The 17,611-nt window shown below is 35.2% G+C and overlaps 1 protein-coding gene across 1 annotated transcript in view; it reads left to right on the top strand.

Annotated features, from left to right (window-relative positions):
* heph (polypyrimidine tract-binding protein 1 heph) overlaps positions 1-17,611 on the top strand; it is a 209,848-nt gene that overhangs the window by 78,038 nt on the left and 114,199 nt on the right. The window contains exon 3 of the mRNA XM_090407996.1: positions 15,151-15,252. Within this exon, the coding sequence (XP_090264122.1) occupies positions 15,151-15,252 (102 nt within the window). The remainder of the gene's footprint in view (positions 1-15,150; positions 15,253-17,611) is intronic.

The raw sequence follows: 17,611 nt of genomic DNA, 5'->3' as shown, positions 1-17,611 counted from the left end.
TTTATAGAAGATAATTGCCATTAGAACTTGATTTCTTCGGAAGACTACCAGAATTGTCGTCGTGTGCACGAGATTGAAATCTCATACTTGACTAATTAGAAAATATCGAACGGTATGGTGCATTTGTCACTAAATTAAATGAGGGTTACACTTCTTTCACGGCAAATGTTTTTTTTTTCTCAATTGAGGATACATCTGCCATTATTAGTTTTATTTAGAGCTGAACTTTATTTTGTTCACTGCTTGTTTTTTTTTTTTTTTCTTTCCCTTCCCTAGGCTGTTGCAATTGTATGCATGCCGATAAACAACAAACGCATACCACGTTTCAGCACCTGAAGCAGAAATCGTCAGACCTCGAAAGCAGTATAATAAATATCTTATAAAAAGGAACACGTTCGTAATAATCGACAAATTATTCGATTTTAATCTTTCCTATTAAAAGACGGAGATCACTGCTGATAAGGATTATGAATGAAAGCTTGTAGTTGAGATGTTGAAATAATTTGGAGTTATAACTAGTAATAAATTCCATTTATTACTAGTTTCTAAATCCAGAAAGTTAACGACGGTTATTATTATTTATGTTTTCCTACTGTAAGTCAAACGTTCGTGGCTACATTTCTTTTGAAAAATGGTTGATACGCTCGAAAGAAACAGTTTCAAATGTACTTCAAAAGTGAACTTGCAAATGCTTTGTGTTTATCCAGTCTTTTAGGTAAAAGCAAGGAAATTAATCATTTCCTTGGTTGGAGCAAGGCACAGATACGTGGACCACGTTTTCGTGACGTTAAAAGTAAAATTAGTTTAAACCTGATCAGATTCTTATTATGCATCTGCTTTTTGAGAAGTGTGCATGGTAAGCTGTTATTTCGGGAAGTGGATACTAATTTTATGTTGGGCATGATTAATTTGTTAAATGAGAATCATAAGAAAAATGGATGCGTTATTAGACTGCATTTATTTCGATGCTTTAATACATGAAGTATGCATGCAATATCAACGTTTATTCGAATTTTTCTGGTTCATGGTTTGCAATTATAAATTCACTACTGCAATTTCAATCTCAACAGTTTGAACCGTCGAGATATAAATGTCAGCACTTCTGAATTGCATTTAACCTCCTGCATTCTGATAGGCTCACTTTATTTAACTGTATTGAATATTCCTGCACCTGATATGTGCCCATACTGTTAATCGTTCCAAATCCTCATGAACTGCCCCTTTAGCAATATTAAATGATGCCAACTGTAGTAGCAGTATCTGCGAACCCCCACCCTCCATTTTAGTTTTGTTAAACTGTTAGCGATTTTTTCGCCACCTTTAAGAACTATCAGTCGTGTCTCATGTATGCAGCTTCGACGGTTTAGTTATACATGTAATTGCCAGTTAAATTTGGCAGCTAATGAAATTGCCACCTACCATGATTTCTCATAAGTAGGTACCGATGCATTTCTCATTTGCTAGGTCTAACTATTGAAGTTTCGCAAGCTGCATTTAAATTTAAAAAAGATTGGGTGATTGCGTTTTTTTAATATTAATATATATATATATATATATTTTTTTTTTTTAACAGCGAGACACATTGTTACAGTGGGATTTACTTTGTATTACCTTTCAGAACTATATGCATCATCCATGATAATAACTTCTAACGATCATGAACTATGTCAGAAATCAGCGCCATTTGTTTTCGAAGCTATTCGTTTTGTGGTACAGGATGTCTCTGCTCAGAGTACTCCACTAGAATACTCTATTTTTAGTTGCATTGACAAACAAGGGAAAATAATGGACATTTTAATTTAAATCGAAATATCGAGCACAGTTGATGTTTTTTGGACATTTAAGTTTTGAACCACCACACGTTTTTACTGACATAGCAGAAGTAATGAATGGTGGTTCATATAATGAGACATAATGACATTTCTGGTGTCCAAAAGCTAAGGACGAACTCCATTTTTACCTGTGTACGAAAAAAATTTCTTGACTACAGCCAGATGTGGACATAAAATTATTGCCAGCATACTAATAAATTCGATCACACAATTTTTACATATCGTAGAAATTAAATTGCAATATGCAAATTTCCTAAGGACGTAGTTAAGGAATTAATGTACTGTTATAGAAAACTGCGGAGAGATATTTCAGTATGGAATTTGTCCACTCCGAATTGCGATGATGCTCTCACAACCTCGTACCATGCTTAGCACCAAGTGATTAAGAGTTGTTGGGACAAACTCTCCTGCTTCAGAGCGAGGATAAGGTCTTATTTATTTTTCTGGAGGGGAATTTCGAACCAATGCACACCATACGTGGTATGGAGTGAGATCTACGGAGCGTGCTGACCACTCGAGTCGATGAATATTGTCGGTCTCCAGAAATATCTCTACTGCTCGTGTACGATGTGGTGTAACATTGTCATCTATAAAAATGAATTCTTCGCCTACAGCACTACAAAACAATCGAACATCAGGTCAAAGATGCCTATCCCACACCACGACCCCAGCACCGCCGTATTTATCCCGTTCTAGAACATTCTCGCGATGGTAAGCAGCACCACTTTCACGCCAGATCTTGTCATCTAGAAACGGTGGAAAGACTAAAACAACCATCATCTGTAAAGAGTACATTAGTCCAACGTTTTAGTAATTAGAGCACGTTGTACATTAGTCCAACGTGCTCAACGATGAGTTGTGGATAAAGAGACGCAGACTACAGTTCTACTTGTCGCAGACGTCTTGCCAGAGTTTGTCGAGATATCTGCATGCACGAATGGAGCCTACATGCAAAATGACCTGCTGTGGTGCGTCGATTACGTTTTGCTGTTATAACCAAAAATCTGTCTTTGCTTCGTGGTAGGGCGACGCGACCTCTTATCAAAATGTCTGGAACTTCCACTGGTTTGAAACGCTGCTCAGCGGTTATATCCAGGTTTCAAACTGACACCTAGATATAACGCTATGCGAGATCCCAAAGTCTGGCAATATCAGTCATTCTGTGGCCTTCAAGCTTTCCAATAATTCTTCCGTGCGTGAAATCATCAATATGATGTCTGTGAGACATTACAAGAAATCCCAGTTTGCAACTTTATTTCATCACGAAAATGGCTTCCTTCAAATACAATTTACTTAGCGCATCCTTTTGCTTTTTATCCTGCTGAGAGCTACCACGCGATTCGAAAATTTGAATGTGTACATGCTTTCTGGAATCCTTATCAAAGACCCATGTATACAGATGCACCTTGAAGACCTGAACTTTGCAGATGATATAGTCCTCATTGACTCCAACATTGCAGATGTCCAAAACCACTTCAACAGCCTTAGGAGAACCGCAGAAATATTTGGACTAAAAATAAGCTCCCAAAAAAAAAACAAAGATATTAAATATCAGATAGATTGGCACATCTATATAAATCAAAATGATCACCTTGAAGAAGTAGAGGACTTTGTACACCTTGGATCACACATCTCAGATTCCTTAACAAAGAAGAAAACAAAAAGCAATGCTTTCCGAAGAAGTCTTAATAAAGTATGGAAGTCGAGCCTCATCTCAATGGAGACGAAGATTCGTCTTTAAAAGTGCACCAGCCAGTCTATCTTTCTGTACTGCTCCCAGACCTGGAACATCTCAACAAAAGCAGCGACCAATATTATAAATAGCTTTGGAACTACTTGTCTAAGAAATATCCTGGATTACTCTTGGGAAGACCACATTCCCAACTCTACTATATTAGATGAAACCCAGCAAGAACCTCTGGTCAGCACTGTTCAAAGAAACCAAATAAAATGGCTCGGCCACCAACTTAGACATCCACCCTCTGTACTCTTTGACTAGTCATCTACGCCCCTACAGATGGAAAAAGAGGCAGACTCCGAACTCCCTATTGGAAATACATGAGTATTATTCTCCCCCCCCCCAACTCTCCGTCAATTAGCATATGACAGAGAAGCCTGGTTTTCCTTCACGTCATAACAACCTCCAAGTCCTATCTTAGTGTACACAGTACACAGACTACTTATTTGTTTTGGTTGGTTTCTCTATTTATGATTGTAAAATTATAAATAAATGATGATGATTACCTGCTTTCTACTCGAAATCGTTAGTTATACAAATTGCCACAAGCTTGATTTGTTTTAATTTGTGGTTGTAAATCAGAAATAGTTCGTCCTTTGGTGTTGGACGTCAGTGTAGTAGGCACCTCTAGCGCTTTTCGACTGGAGATGGGTTATCTATTCTCACAAGACGGTAGTTTCCTTTTAGGAACTCGGGTTTTTCATTCCGCACGACAAACCAGCCAGTGATTACCGCACTTTATCAGTTGAAATATGTTTCTATTTGACAGGTCAGCGAGTTAATACATGGAGAGGAGATTACACCTGGCTTATTTTGTTTGTATAAAACATGAATTTGTGTGTTCGTACGCGCATTTGAGTGGTTATTATTAAGAGAAACCTCCAGGGAGTCAGGGACTCATTGAGGGAGGCCACATACTACACTCACCAGCTATCATACTTGTTCTTGAATCCATTCGCACTACTTGCACTCACAACAGCCAACGGTAATCCATTGGTTGGATTATCATGCCGTCAAAATTATTTTCTGGGTTACCAGAAAAATGATTTGAAGTGTCACGGGATGAGGGCAGAATAGACAAAGATGACGCGGGAGCGATCTTCCAAAATACATGGGATTTGATGGCAATTTTCTGATTAAAAAATTATTCATTTGTTAATTTTTTTTTAAAGAGATGGTTTTCATAACGGGAAAATATAGAAGTGGATCGTAGTGTGGCTAATATAGCCGCATCTCAGTCTAGTAACTAGTTGATTGCTAGAAAAAGGATTCAAGCACTGATAATCTCATTCACTTAATTTTATTATTCCAGGAATAATAAAATGCATCTAGTATTGAGAAGTGTTAGTGTGCTGTTTAGTAGATATTAGCTTATTCTTCACTATTCCTTAGTTTAAGAAAACACTTTTTTGTCAGAAGTAAACAGAAATGATCATGTGACATGTATATACGGCTAAAGCAGGTGGTATGTGACCCGAGAGAATTGTCTATTATACTTCGTACGAAAATTTACTTAAGGAATTGTATCCTTTAGAGGTCTACGTGCGGGTGTACACACACAATATATATATGTGTGTGTGTGTACACCCGTACGTATATATATATAAATCAGTTAGCACCTTTTAGAGCAGGAAAGGCCTTTAAAAAAAAAAAAAACTATCTAGCTTTTGGAGACTTTAAATAAAATGAATTTATATAAATCGAATGTACACAATGCAAATTACGTAATATAAATTATACTTATCTCTTTCGCATACTGATGTGATAATGGTTTGCAGGAAATTGAGGCATTCTGCTAGTGCAGAATACTCCGAAATATGCGATATTTTTAGTCTGCTCCCCCAATACATCTGAAAGATCGTAAACCACTAGTGCTGTGAGTGAACCAAGGGTTTAATCCTAATCTTGGAAGTCTTATTAGATTAAACAGAGAATTGTTTCAATCCACTTAATGCCTCCAGTCAACAGACAGTTGTCTCACACTGGAAGATGAAATTTATCTGCTACCTAAAGAAATGCCACATCCTAACTAGAAACAGATATCCATTTTTTCCTGCCAAACTGGCCATGACACTTATGACATTCATATGAAGGAAATATTTTTAATATTTATCGTATAAAATGTTAGTGCTGCTTATAATTAACTTCCTTTAAATCGATTTATTCCTAGAATATTTAGAGCGTTTCTAATTCTAAATCTTATGATGTCAAAATCTTTAGCATTGGTACCTTTTTCTTTGACTTGACCTAAACTGTCACAGGTTGGAATTGACAGTTGTTATACTAGGAGAGTACTTGATTTGTTACTTCAGGTATGTAACCCCATTAATGGATATAATTTCAAATAACTGGCTACCAGTCTTAAATTCTGATCAGAATGGAATTAGTACCTATTTGACTCGTGGAATATTTCAGACCGTTGTGTGTGTGCGCGTGTGGGATTGTACTCGAAAAATGTACTAAAGTAAATGTACTCGAAACATTCGTACAGAAAAAAATGTGTTCCATTGATAATAATTAACGGACACTCCTGTTAACGTATCAAAAAAGCAGTAATCAGGTAGGTAAAATGGTAAAATACAGTGGTATGGCACAAGTCACGCATGATTGCAGAAAGTACATTTTTGAATGCAAGTAGATATCAGGTATATAAAACGCCTTCTCTTATGACACCAGTTACTTCACTTACATGCGTGTATGTGCGCGCGCCTCTCCTTTTCCTATTAAGAGTACTGTGTTTGGTTCATTGTCTTTCCATTTCGCTGAATCTAACGCCGAATGAATCGGTGGGACACTTGTGGTATAGATAATCTAAATAAAGGGGGGAAGCGAGTTATGCTACTTTCGCATTCTTGGGAATAAAACTTTGTGTGACTGTGTGTAAAAACTAACTATATCGCACAGTTAAGTTTTGTCCATCTGTGTTGGACAAATCATGTACTCAGCGCGTTAGTGTACGCCTACGGTACTTCGGTCGAACCACCATCCAACTGCTTTTACTGAAGCTCCGGCACCTGTGAGCGAGGCTAGCAGCAGCTCGTGAAGCAACAGCTGAATACAGGTTTTCAACGCGTGCAGCCCAACCCTACCCTCTTGTGTTTCTCACGTTTTTGTCTGGCGGCGGTGGAAGTGAACTGCTCCGAGCTTGCATCTCGTCTGCCCCTTCCTTTCACTTTCCCTCCTGCCGTTCCTTCCCTCGGAGCTCCTCTGCTGTCTCTCGACATTCCTCTCGTACTGTCCCCCTGTTCTTCGCTCGCCCGTCATCAGCTGTCATTAGAGCTTATCATCCTGAAGTCCATTTTACATGTTGTAATATTACATTAATTTTGTTTGGATCAGTTTCTAGTATCATACGACTCAACATTTTTGAAATTTCATTATCATCAGCGAAGTGGAAGTGAGCACCCTTTACTTCCAGAAAAGTCAGTTCTACCTTAAGGAGTTAATAATCTCAAGTGCCTTTTCCTTGATACCTTCCTCATGGTAAGTAATATTGCCTTTAACTCTTTGTTCAGTTTGCCGTGCCGTTTTGGGTTTGTTGTGGGGCATTGGTGCCGATCATCTCAGGGCGTGTATTCGACAATATGGTTAACCAGACTCTTGTTAAAAGGTAATAGATGATTTTGCGTATTCATCTCTACCGACTACTCTGTTCAATTTTAGTTCACGTTTTTGTTTCATATATGAATGCTTAATTTTTAATGGCTGTAGATGTGGGTCAAGAGTAAGCCTCCCCTTTAGATACGTCGGCTGTACTCGACGGACGAGTTTTCCTCCCCTCAGGGTGGCGGGCGGGCTTCCTGTTGCTCTACCAGCTCCTTTGTCTGAGTTGAGCGTGCTTCTCAACCAGTTTCTCGTGTAGACGTTGTGCCTTTGTTCGTACTTCGTCTACTAAGACAAAGAATTCATCTAAATGTAACAGCAACGAATGTCATAATGTTACATATGTTTTTTTGTGATATAAAAGACGGTCGTTTTACTTAGGCTTATACGTTCACGAATAGATAATTCAAAGGGCTTGAACTTACTCAAATACTAAAATTCATTCCTCCTATAATGAATTTTGTTTTCCCCTTCCCGTTCGTTGTTTTGTTAATGTTCTTGTTGTATGCAGAGTTTTTGTAAACAACTGTTGTGTAATGCGCAGGTAGGGAATCAACAGGTTCGGAACTACTTGTTGATCCTTCACGCGGTCTTCGTTGACCACAACTATGGCGAACATAAAACAGCGACAGGAAGTGATTGGGTTTACGTGGGAGTGTGTTCGAGTTTTATCCGGTAATATTGTCTTTGTAATGTGGTATGCAAAAAGAAGCGGGGAACACTGACATTAAGAATGTGGTTCTTTTTCAGTGATGAATACTTGAATAACAATCACTTGGCTTCGTTAATATATATCGTACCACTACAGGTACGTCTAAAATTCGTTAGGTAATTTCAGTTAGTGTTAACGTGTTCACACTAACTAAAATTCGGTTTCACAATTTAATATAATAGCCCTCGTTTCCTCATTCACTATTTTTGCAGTACCAGGGGACTGCTCCCTACGCTATTTATACAGTTCATTTAAAAGTTTGTTCATTGATAATAGTGGTGGGAAAACAATTCATTGCTTCATTTTTGAGTGTCTTAAGAGTTTGTAAATAAATTTTCTTTTGAAATACTTATGTTTCAGCTTGTAATTTTGCTAAATATTTTGTTGTAAACAAGCTTGGCTAGAATTTGTATATCTCACATTTGAAAATATACAGCATTTATTTACTTAGAAAAATAAAACAATAGCATCAAAACAAGTATTTTCGGTTTCGGAAAACAATTTTTTTTAGTGAATGTCATATCATTTCGTTTAATTTTTCCTTCTAAAGTAGCGTAGTAGCCACTCCCATTTACTTCCAGGTACAGAGCACATGACGTAGCGGAAAACCTTTTGGTCAAAGATTACTTAGTTCTATTCTTGAATTACATATACCTTCGTATATAGTTTCATATATTTAATATTGGGTTTAAAGTTAGTGGACATTCAAATTATTGACATTTTTATCCAACAGAGAAAAAAAAGCCTAAAATTTTGTTCACATACGCCTAAAATTAAACAAATTAATTTGCATAGTTAATTCATTTATATCCATTATCAGACTTAGGACTTCATATTTTGAACTTTTTATACGAAAATGTTTTGCTTAATATTTTTGCATTGCTACTATTACTATTCTTATGGAATCCTAGTTTAACATGTATTCATTAAGATTAATATAGAAAAATAAAGCATAAATATGAAGTTATCTTCAAGGAAACCTTCAGCACCATGCATCCTTCCATGGTTACCACACAAACTGTCACTGTACATTAGTATAAAATTTGTTCATTACTTGAAAGGAGTGGGTTTTGAAATACAAATATTTCAAAGTAAATGCCATATATAATAAGCAGCATGACAAAATTTATGCGTCATAAGTGTATCACAGTAAATGCACGAAATTGCTAATTAGAATAAAGCATCTCAATTTTGAGATGAAATATCTGATTTTAAAATTTAAATTTATTCTAATTAGCAATTCATGCATTTACTGTGATACACACTTATGATGCATAAATTTTGCCAGGCTGCATGCAACTCATTCTTACCTATTCTTCACTCCATTAGGAACGTAGGGCTTTGCATGTCATCATCTTCTGTCTATCCACCAGGATCTGCAATACACGAGACCACACACTTAGCTATTTCAGGAATCTTCCAAAATTTCACTTTCTCAAAAACAAGGTGACTAAATCATACACACAGTAGTCTGTATATGCCAGATGAAGGCTTTATAGTGCAATTATAACCACCTCTTTGTTTTATGTCACTCTCCTCATCGTCTATAATCCACTTTCCCACAAATTTCTGTCTAGCAATAGGGCTCTTTAATTGCAAGTCGTTTTTTACTATCTTTACCAATTTTACAGTTTTGCAACATTGAATTGGAAATTTGACTAATGGGTCCAGATTGTTGTATACAAATCTTCCTGCAGAGCTCAATCATTCCTCATAGTTATCCCTTGCACCATCTGTAAACAAACTACATATCCGTATTTAAATCTCTGTACTAACATCGATACATGAGTTAAACAAAGATCTGAAAACAGATCTTTGTGGTATCCACTCTGTTCATCCACACACAACTTGCTGATACTTGTGAGTAATCTCTTATCCAACTTGCTAATCCAGTATCACCACTTCCATCACAAATGTTAACTTATCATGTAGTAGTTAACTTCTCATTAATTTTTTTCAAAATATAAATGTACTACCGTGGTCTGCTTGGTTAGTGGTTATGTGTTTCGCAACCATATAACTGGGAAAGGAGTGTCCTGCATCTGATTCTTGTCACCGACGTGAGGAGCTAAGGATCTTTCTCAGACATAGCCAAGTTAGCTGGTCTTGGACATGGACTGTAGGCAAACCAGTCTTAAGAGCACAATGATTTGCAGACAACACATGTTGAGCATGGAAGTGACAACCCCACCTTGTAGTGAGTTATGAAACCCAAAAATGGGAGGCCAAGACCCTACATGGGGCTGTAGTGCCAATAGAAGAAGAAGAAATGTACTACTGTATAGTTAGAGAAATAAAGTAAATAAAACATCCAAGTATTATTTGAGAGAGTAAAAAAATGAAAACATTTATGAAGAATGCTGTTAAACAAATAAATGAGAAAAAATCAGAATGGAATAAAGAATGAACCCCAAAAAGAATAGTTAAACTAGCAACAGACTGGAAACCGGATACAAAAAAAATTAGTCGGCCAAGAAAACAGTGGACAGACAAAACAAGCAGAAAAGAAAATCTTCCTTGCCCAATAAATCTGTTACTCCCATTTTATAACGTATATAATTGCTAAATTATGACCACATTTGCCAACTTGTGTTTATTCTCATCAATCACTAGATGCACACACCGATATATAGCTTGAACCTTATTCTTGCCTTTTGTGAAGTGAAACAGTTGTACTCATCGGAGTCACATTGCTGTTTTAATATTTCCTCCTTTGTAAATAGTCTCTTTGCTATTTGCATCTTGTATCTTGCACAATATTGCAATTAAATTTTTGCAAATTCTCCAGATGTTTTAACTGCATCTCTGTAGAGAATGCAGTTAGGACATCTGGAAATATTAATATAGCAATATGACTTCAATGAGTTTTGGAGTTTTTCTTGGCCTGATTGGTTTAGTGCTGTTGAAACTGCACTTTTGCTTTCCTTGATTACTTTCGTAGCCTGTTCTTTATACTTCAGTATAGCTGATTATTGCCCCCAGAGTATTTTCCAGATTGTGGCCTTTATATCCCTATTCATCAATATTACGTGTCCCACTCTTGACCCTCGAATAGAATATATTCAGATATTGTTAAATGTTTCATGATTGGTACATAACCTAATCCATTCACCTGCTGATTCCATGCTATTGATCCATCAACTATCTTGTAATTCTACATGTATCCTTTTTCAAAGCTTTCATGTGGTTTGGCATCATCCAGGTCCCACACCCAGATTCAAAACATCCCCTGAAGCACTGATTAAGCTTGTTTCTTGATTTGTATATGTCCTGTTACATGTGCCTAAGTTGATTATAATTCCATTTAATTTTTCTGGCTATTAGATGCAGTATCTTCATTCAAGTCTCTTTCTGTAATTTAAAATGACCATAACAAACATCTAATTATGCGCACCTTTCTTTATTATCCTCTTCATTTCCAGGTCTGTTGTAACATCTTACTAAATTTAATAGTAAGTTGAGCATTGTACAAAAGATACATTTTGAATTTGTTTATTACCAGAGGAAACAGTTAACTTCTTATTGGATCGTCCCTTTGGTTACAGTGTACACTATAGAAACATAATATAGGGTGGCCAATACACCATGAAGGGATTTAAACATTTAATAACTTATTTAGTAATTATTTTTATTCTTTGTTATAACGAAATACAGAACCTGGAGGTTTTTTTTATTAGTTCCCACATCACATTAATGCCTTCCATTTTGGACTTCAAAAGACGGCCTCTTTCTATGGCATGTTCTAACAACAGCTGTTATTAATGATAGAACACCTAATTTCTGCACGAATGTTCTTCTACGTGGTTACTGTTAAAGGAAAATGTGTTTGTGAACAAGCCCCAAACAATCCAACTGCTGAAGGAGAACAACGTTCCTACACAAATTAGGATGCTGCAGCCAGAAACAGCATCATGGAACATTCCATAGGAAGGGCCTGTCTTTGCAAAGCCAAAAATGAAAGGCATTTACATGATGTGGTTTTTCATAACTAATAAATTAAAACATCTACAGGGTTCTGTATTTCATTGTAACGAGAAAAAAAAAACTTTATTTAATAATTTTTTTTTGTTGGGCTACCCTATACATAGCAGTGATAGTTTAAATTAATAATGCAGATTGAAGGCCTCATATTTTTCTGAAATTGTCTAGCAAGTCTTGTATTGCCATAATGTACTACTTAAACTTCTGTCTCTTAATCTAAGGCACAATTCGGTTGTTTGGGAAATATGCTGATTAATCAAGCTACCATTTGTAGTTTGTATTTTGCAGTTGCTGGTTTCTACAAAATAACAGCAATCTGGTTACACAATATAACTATGATGGATAATTCTTTAGCAACACTAATTCTGTGCACTTCATTTGTTTATATGGTTTTCCTTTATATCATAACATCTTCTATTTATGCCATTTTATCACATTACGCAGATAACACATATCCCCTTTCTTATTTTAAAAAGCTCATAAGAATGGGGGGGGGGGGGCTCTTTCTGAATAGCTGGAATTTCTTGCTCTTAGAGGTTGTGATAGTGCAAGATAGTGTGATCAAATGTGACCTCCTTTTAGCCCTACTCTCTCTGGAGGGCTATTATAATAATAGTACTTAATCCTGAATTCTCACACACACATGATTTGGCAAATGGTTCTGATTAACTTTAACTTCATTGTCAAGTATCTTTTATCCCCCCTCCCCACAGTTTCCTGTCTTTTCTGACATTAACATGTTGCAGGTATTACACTTCTGAATAAAATTTAATTAGATACAAACCAGAAATATATAGTGTGCAATAGGGTGGTTTGCCCATAAGACATGCTCTAAAATAGTTCAGTTTCTTTATGACTCCCATCCATGAAAGGCTTTTTTGTACCATTGGTGAGAAGGATTTTTTTTTTATTTATTTTTATTTTTATTTTTTTTACATAAGCTAGAAACTTAACACTTCAAGCATCCAATCTGACTCCAACTGGAGAGTGAATATGCTAACCATGTGTTGAGGCTTAAGTGCTGTGAAGAATTCATGTTGTGGAATGTTAATGGAATATTATCAGCACTGAGAAAGGATTAAAATTAATTTTAATGCTTCCAATATTTCATCTCAGTCACAGAGACATCTTCAGGGATTACAAAAAACTTTTTGTAACAACACACACACACAAATACAATACAATGATAGTAAAACAAGTGATTAAAACTAAAGTCCTATCTAGGTGTTGCACCCTTTGTGGGTGTTTGCAGGTGGTCTAGGATGTAAAGAGGGATTTCTGATAATTAATGTTTCCCAAATTTTGCATAAAACTTCCCAAAATTTGGGAAACATTATCAGAGATCCCTCTTTACATCCTAGGCCACCTGCAAACGCCCATAGAGGGTGCACCATAGATAGGACTTTAGTTTCACCCACTTTACTTATCATTGTATTGTGTTTTTGTGTAATTGCATTTTTTCATTCATGTTCAAGTGTTATGAAGTATATAAATGATTGTATACGCTTTCAAATGTAATCATATATTTTGAGGCATTGATTTTCACAAACAGCAGTTGTCAAGGATATTGCAAAATGCACACAATGCATGAAGTGCTTGCTTTTATCTTCATGAGACCATCATTTGTACAGTAAGTGGATTTGCAGACTGATTTTATAGAGTTGTCAATCTTTGCCATACTAGCTCTAGAAGAATATTTTTGTTTTTAGATGTAGGGGAAAAGAAAAGCTCATTTTTGTATCCCACTGTAATGCAAAAGTTTACTGTACAGTACAAGTAAGTTTTCGTTTCCTCAAATATGAAAAACTTCAATTGTCTGAAATTCTAATGAAGTAGTCTTCTTTTATATCATCAAAGACTGATTTGTTTTAGAAATACTTTTTATCAGAAGTTTGACTTTTGAGTGGTGTTTGAAAGTGAAGTGTGAAAAAATGTGTGTAAATAAAAGTATTTTGTAGTGAATAATGTTAGTTTGTAAGGAAATGATTTTGTCTGTTTATATGCAAATTCTGATATCCTCTTAGCATGTCTATTATCTCTTGCCAATCTTCTTGGGGTTCTGGTGCTATAGTTTGACCACCGATTAGAAATCCTTCGACACTTCTGCGCATGTCAGAAAAAGGAGAATCCATTTCGATAATAGGGTAATCAATCTGTCTTCTGGGATGAGTTTGTTTATTATTACAGGTTGGAAAATTTAGCTTTTCTTTGACGAACATTGCTGCTTTTAAAGTGTAACTATTTTGCTTGTATAACAGTTGGAAAAATGTATGTAGAGTATTAACAAAATTAAAAAGGTATAGCATAAAACAAAAATTTAACAAAGTTTATTTTTAAGAAAGTTTTCTATAAAATAAAAATAATTATACAGAAAAACAGAAATTTTTTCAAATGAACTTAGATATTCTAAACTTACTGTTGAGAGAACTCTTCGCTCCATGATAAGTTTCCTTTTATTCTGGGACATTTTAAAACAAAATCCGATTTCATATTTTCCTTAAGGTTTCTCTTTTCCAAGGAAAATTAATTTTTTCTTTAAGCACACGAATCAATTTTGGAACAGTTGGTACTCTTTTCTTGACCACGTAAAATTCGCGAATAGTTCTTATAACGTCTACATCAAAATCATTCAAAGCTACAGTTTCGATCGTTTTCTTTCTCTGGCGCTTTTTTTTAGGAGATTAAATTTTGGCTTACCTTCACCTTTTGATTCCCTACGAATTCTTTTAACAGTCGACCCCCGATACGCCCGCAATTGCACTTGCACGTTTTATGACTTGAGAAAGGGGAACAAGGAGCCGGCCTTCTGATGATTCTTTTTCGCAGAATGTCAGCACATTATTCAGTATTCTTTTGCAAGAGCTACTGAAATGTTTCACAACAGAACTTGTTGACTGTACTGGATCCATCATACAAATTAATAATAATAAAAAAATGCAAAAAAGCGACAACAAAAATCAAGCTACTATACTAGTACAGCGACAGACAAGAAAGCACATGATTTCGCATGTTGGCAACCAATTCGTACATCCTTCATTTCTTTCTCCCCTTCAGCATGAATCGACTATTCTTGGCAAAATGCCAAGGAGAGACCTACAAATGGTGGGCATACTATAGCAACCTTCGTACATATGCTTGTATTCTGTTGAATTCACCCTTGGCTGAAAATTCATGAATCAGAGTAAAAACTCATTCGTAGAATGTTAGCATACTTTATATGTTTTTCTTTTCAGTTTGTTTGCATATATTTTCTTTTGATTTGTATTTTATTCCCTTTGTTATAGCGTGGATCAGACGAGCTCCTTTCACAAACAGGTTCTGTCAGTAATGGTTCTGTCATGAGCCCTCAACCAAATCACACTGACAACAACAATGATGCCAAAAAGGTACAAAATCAAACTTACTTTCTTCTAGCATTTTTAAGAGGTTGTAAATTAATTTATTAAAATACATTTCAAATGTTTTAAATATTTAAAATTTTAAATCTTATTTTAAATCAGCCAGCTATTGGTGTTAGTTATATTTACTTTTATTTTTGGAGAATTCTACAGGCAATGTTTCCTAAAAGAATATTATTTCTTGGAAATTTTTTTTTATAGTTTATTGGTATGGATATCTTAGATAAGTGGTAAAAAACAAGTGCCAACAATATCACATCATCAGGCTATATTATGTGCAGCCCTGATTCAATATTCAGCTGGAAAAAGACTTGTTACTCAGCAACAGAACATGTTATCAATATTAAGAATTAAATTTAAAAAAGTCTATGAGTGAGTAATTGGTTACTGACTTGAATGATTAATGGAATGATGTGATAAAGCCAAAATTTTGTGTTGGGGTGACTTGAGATAAGTATCCCTCCCCTGCACCCATACACAAAAGTGTATGCCACTGGCAGAAAATAGCATCCTCCATCAATTTTAGATATATAAAAGAAATTATCAGTAATGGGTGAAACATGCATTCAGCATTTTTTGTTAAAAATGCAGTAGAACAAAAGATTTGTAAAATTAGAAATGGTAATGGACCTATCACAGTATTCATAATTCCTGAAAATTCTATTGAAATTTTTACAAAATTGTATAGTAATACCTTTCCCTGTCATCAGGAAATTTTTATAATTTGCTGTTAATTGTAGCATTAGCCAGTGATACTATGAAGTTGCAGGGCTGAGATTTAAATAAGAATCTATGAAATATAGATGATGCTGTCTGAAGTAGGGAAGTTAGTAAGTGCATAACTGAAGAAAGTGGACATGAGTATGCTGGAACATTGAATTTCTTTCATTGAAGGTTATTAATACAGTCTAATCTTGATTGTCTAAAGATTATTTATCACTTGCAGTTAAATATCAGAAATCAAAAAAAAAGTTAGTCTGCGAAGATAATTTCCTCACAGCAAATGAATGGTGTGGGTGGGAGGAGGATTTAATGAATATACTAGTATGTATTTCCATGTAATTTATAGTCTAGTAACCATGAACACATTTCTTATTCCATTGAAAATTCATAAGTAATTTAAGCTGTGTGCATTCTGACAATGAAATATCGAAACTGTGCACACAGATAAAAAGATTGCCCAAGAAGTAACCTGTCAGGTGCATTAGCTTAAAGATTAACTCTTTGTTGATTTTAAAGGGGCAGGGAAATCCACATCAGAGGTCAGATTTTTCCTGATATAAGCTTTTATATTTTCAAGCATTATAAAATGCTCATGTTGTTTCTGTCATTTGTTACTTTGAATGGAACCAAAGCTCTCGAGTGCATTGCATCTCCATTTATAGCTTTTACCTGTACACAAATGCTTTCATGCGACATTAACTTCAATAGTAAAAACGATTTAAGATCTGAAATTGCTGGTGATGAATAAGAATCCCATCAGTCAGTCTAATTGGATAATCACAGTATTATTGGATATGTTTAAAAAGCAGTACGCTCCAACAAGTTGAATTGTGTCAATAAAGACTTGGCATTTCATTTTGAGGAAGAAATTTTTTTTCTTTTTCTCCCATTGAGATGTTTATTTGAACACACAGGGCCTGATTAATCTTTTCCCAGCAAGTCCATTTTTCTAAATATCAAATATCTATATATAACCGAACATCTTGTAAAAAGAATATTGTGTGAGATCTTGATCAGACACACGAAACATTCTTTTTTAAATTAATAAATATATTTTTAATTATATGAACCCAATATACCTAAAGTAGAAACAAAATGAAATATAAATCAATAATTTAAAATGAGAGGAATGAAATAAGTTTCTTTTGGGAAGAAGTTAATTTGATAAAATCTGATAGTATATATCCACGGTGGCCAAACTGCGGCTCACGAGCTGCATATGGCTCTTAAGTTTTATTGCGACTCAACTAACAAATAAAAAATATAATTTTTCTTAATTTTCTAGCAGACGTGGGCAATCACCTAAAAGTTTTTCTGAATGATGATAATAATTTAAAAAAATCGACAAAGCCAAAAAAAAAAAGGGGGGGAAATCGATGTTTTTCTCTAAAAATCATCAATGTTTGTTTGCCATCCCTAATAAGCTGTATTTTGTTGCTCGATTGGTCAATGTTTTTGAGTGGCTTGATGAAATATGCTGTTTGGCAATGTAGTTATATTTATGTTTCCTTTGGGATGCGACTCTTAACAATTGTTCATATACTGTTCGCAATGTAGTTATATTTATATTACCTTGGGATGTGACTCTTAACAATTTCTGGTAGGTAACTATGGCTCTTGCCCA

Source organism: Typopeltis vanoorti, chromosome 18 (assembly GCF_054136105.1).
Source record: "Typopeltis vanoorti isolate ZY-2024b chromosome 18, IOZ_Tvanoo_1.0, whole genome shotgun sequence".
In the NCBI taxonomy this organism is placed as follows: Eukaryota; Metazoa; Arthropoda; class Arachnida; order Uropygi; family Thelyphonidae; genus Typopeltis; species Typopeltis vanoorti.
This window is presented reverse-complemented; position numbering and strand designations above follow the sequence as displayed.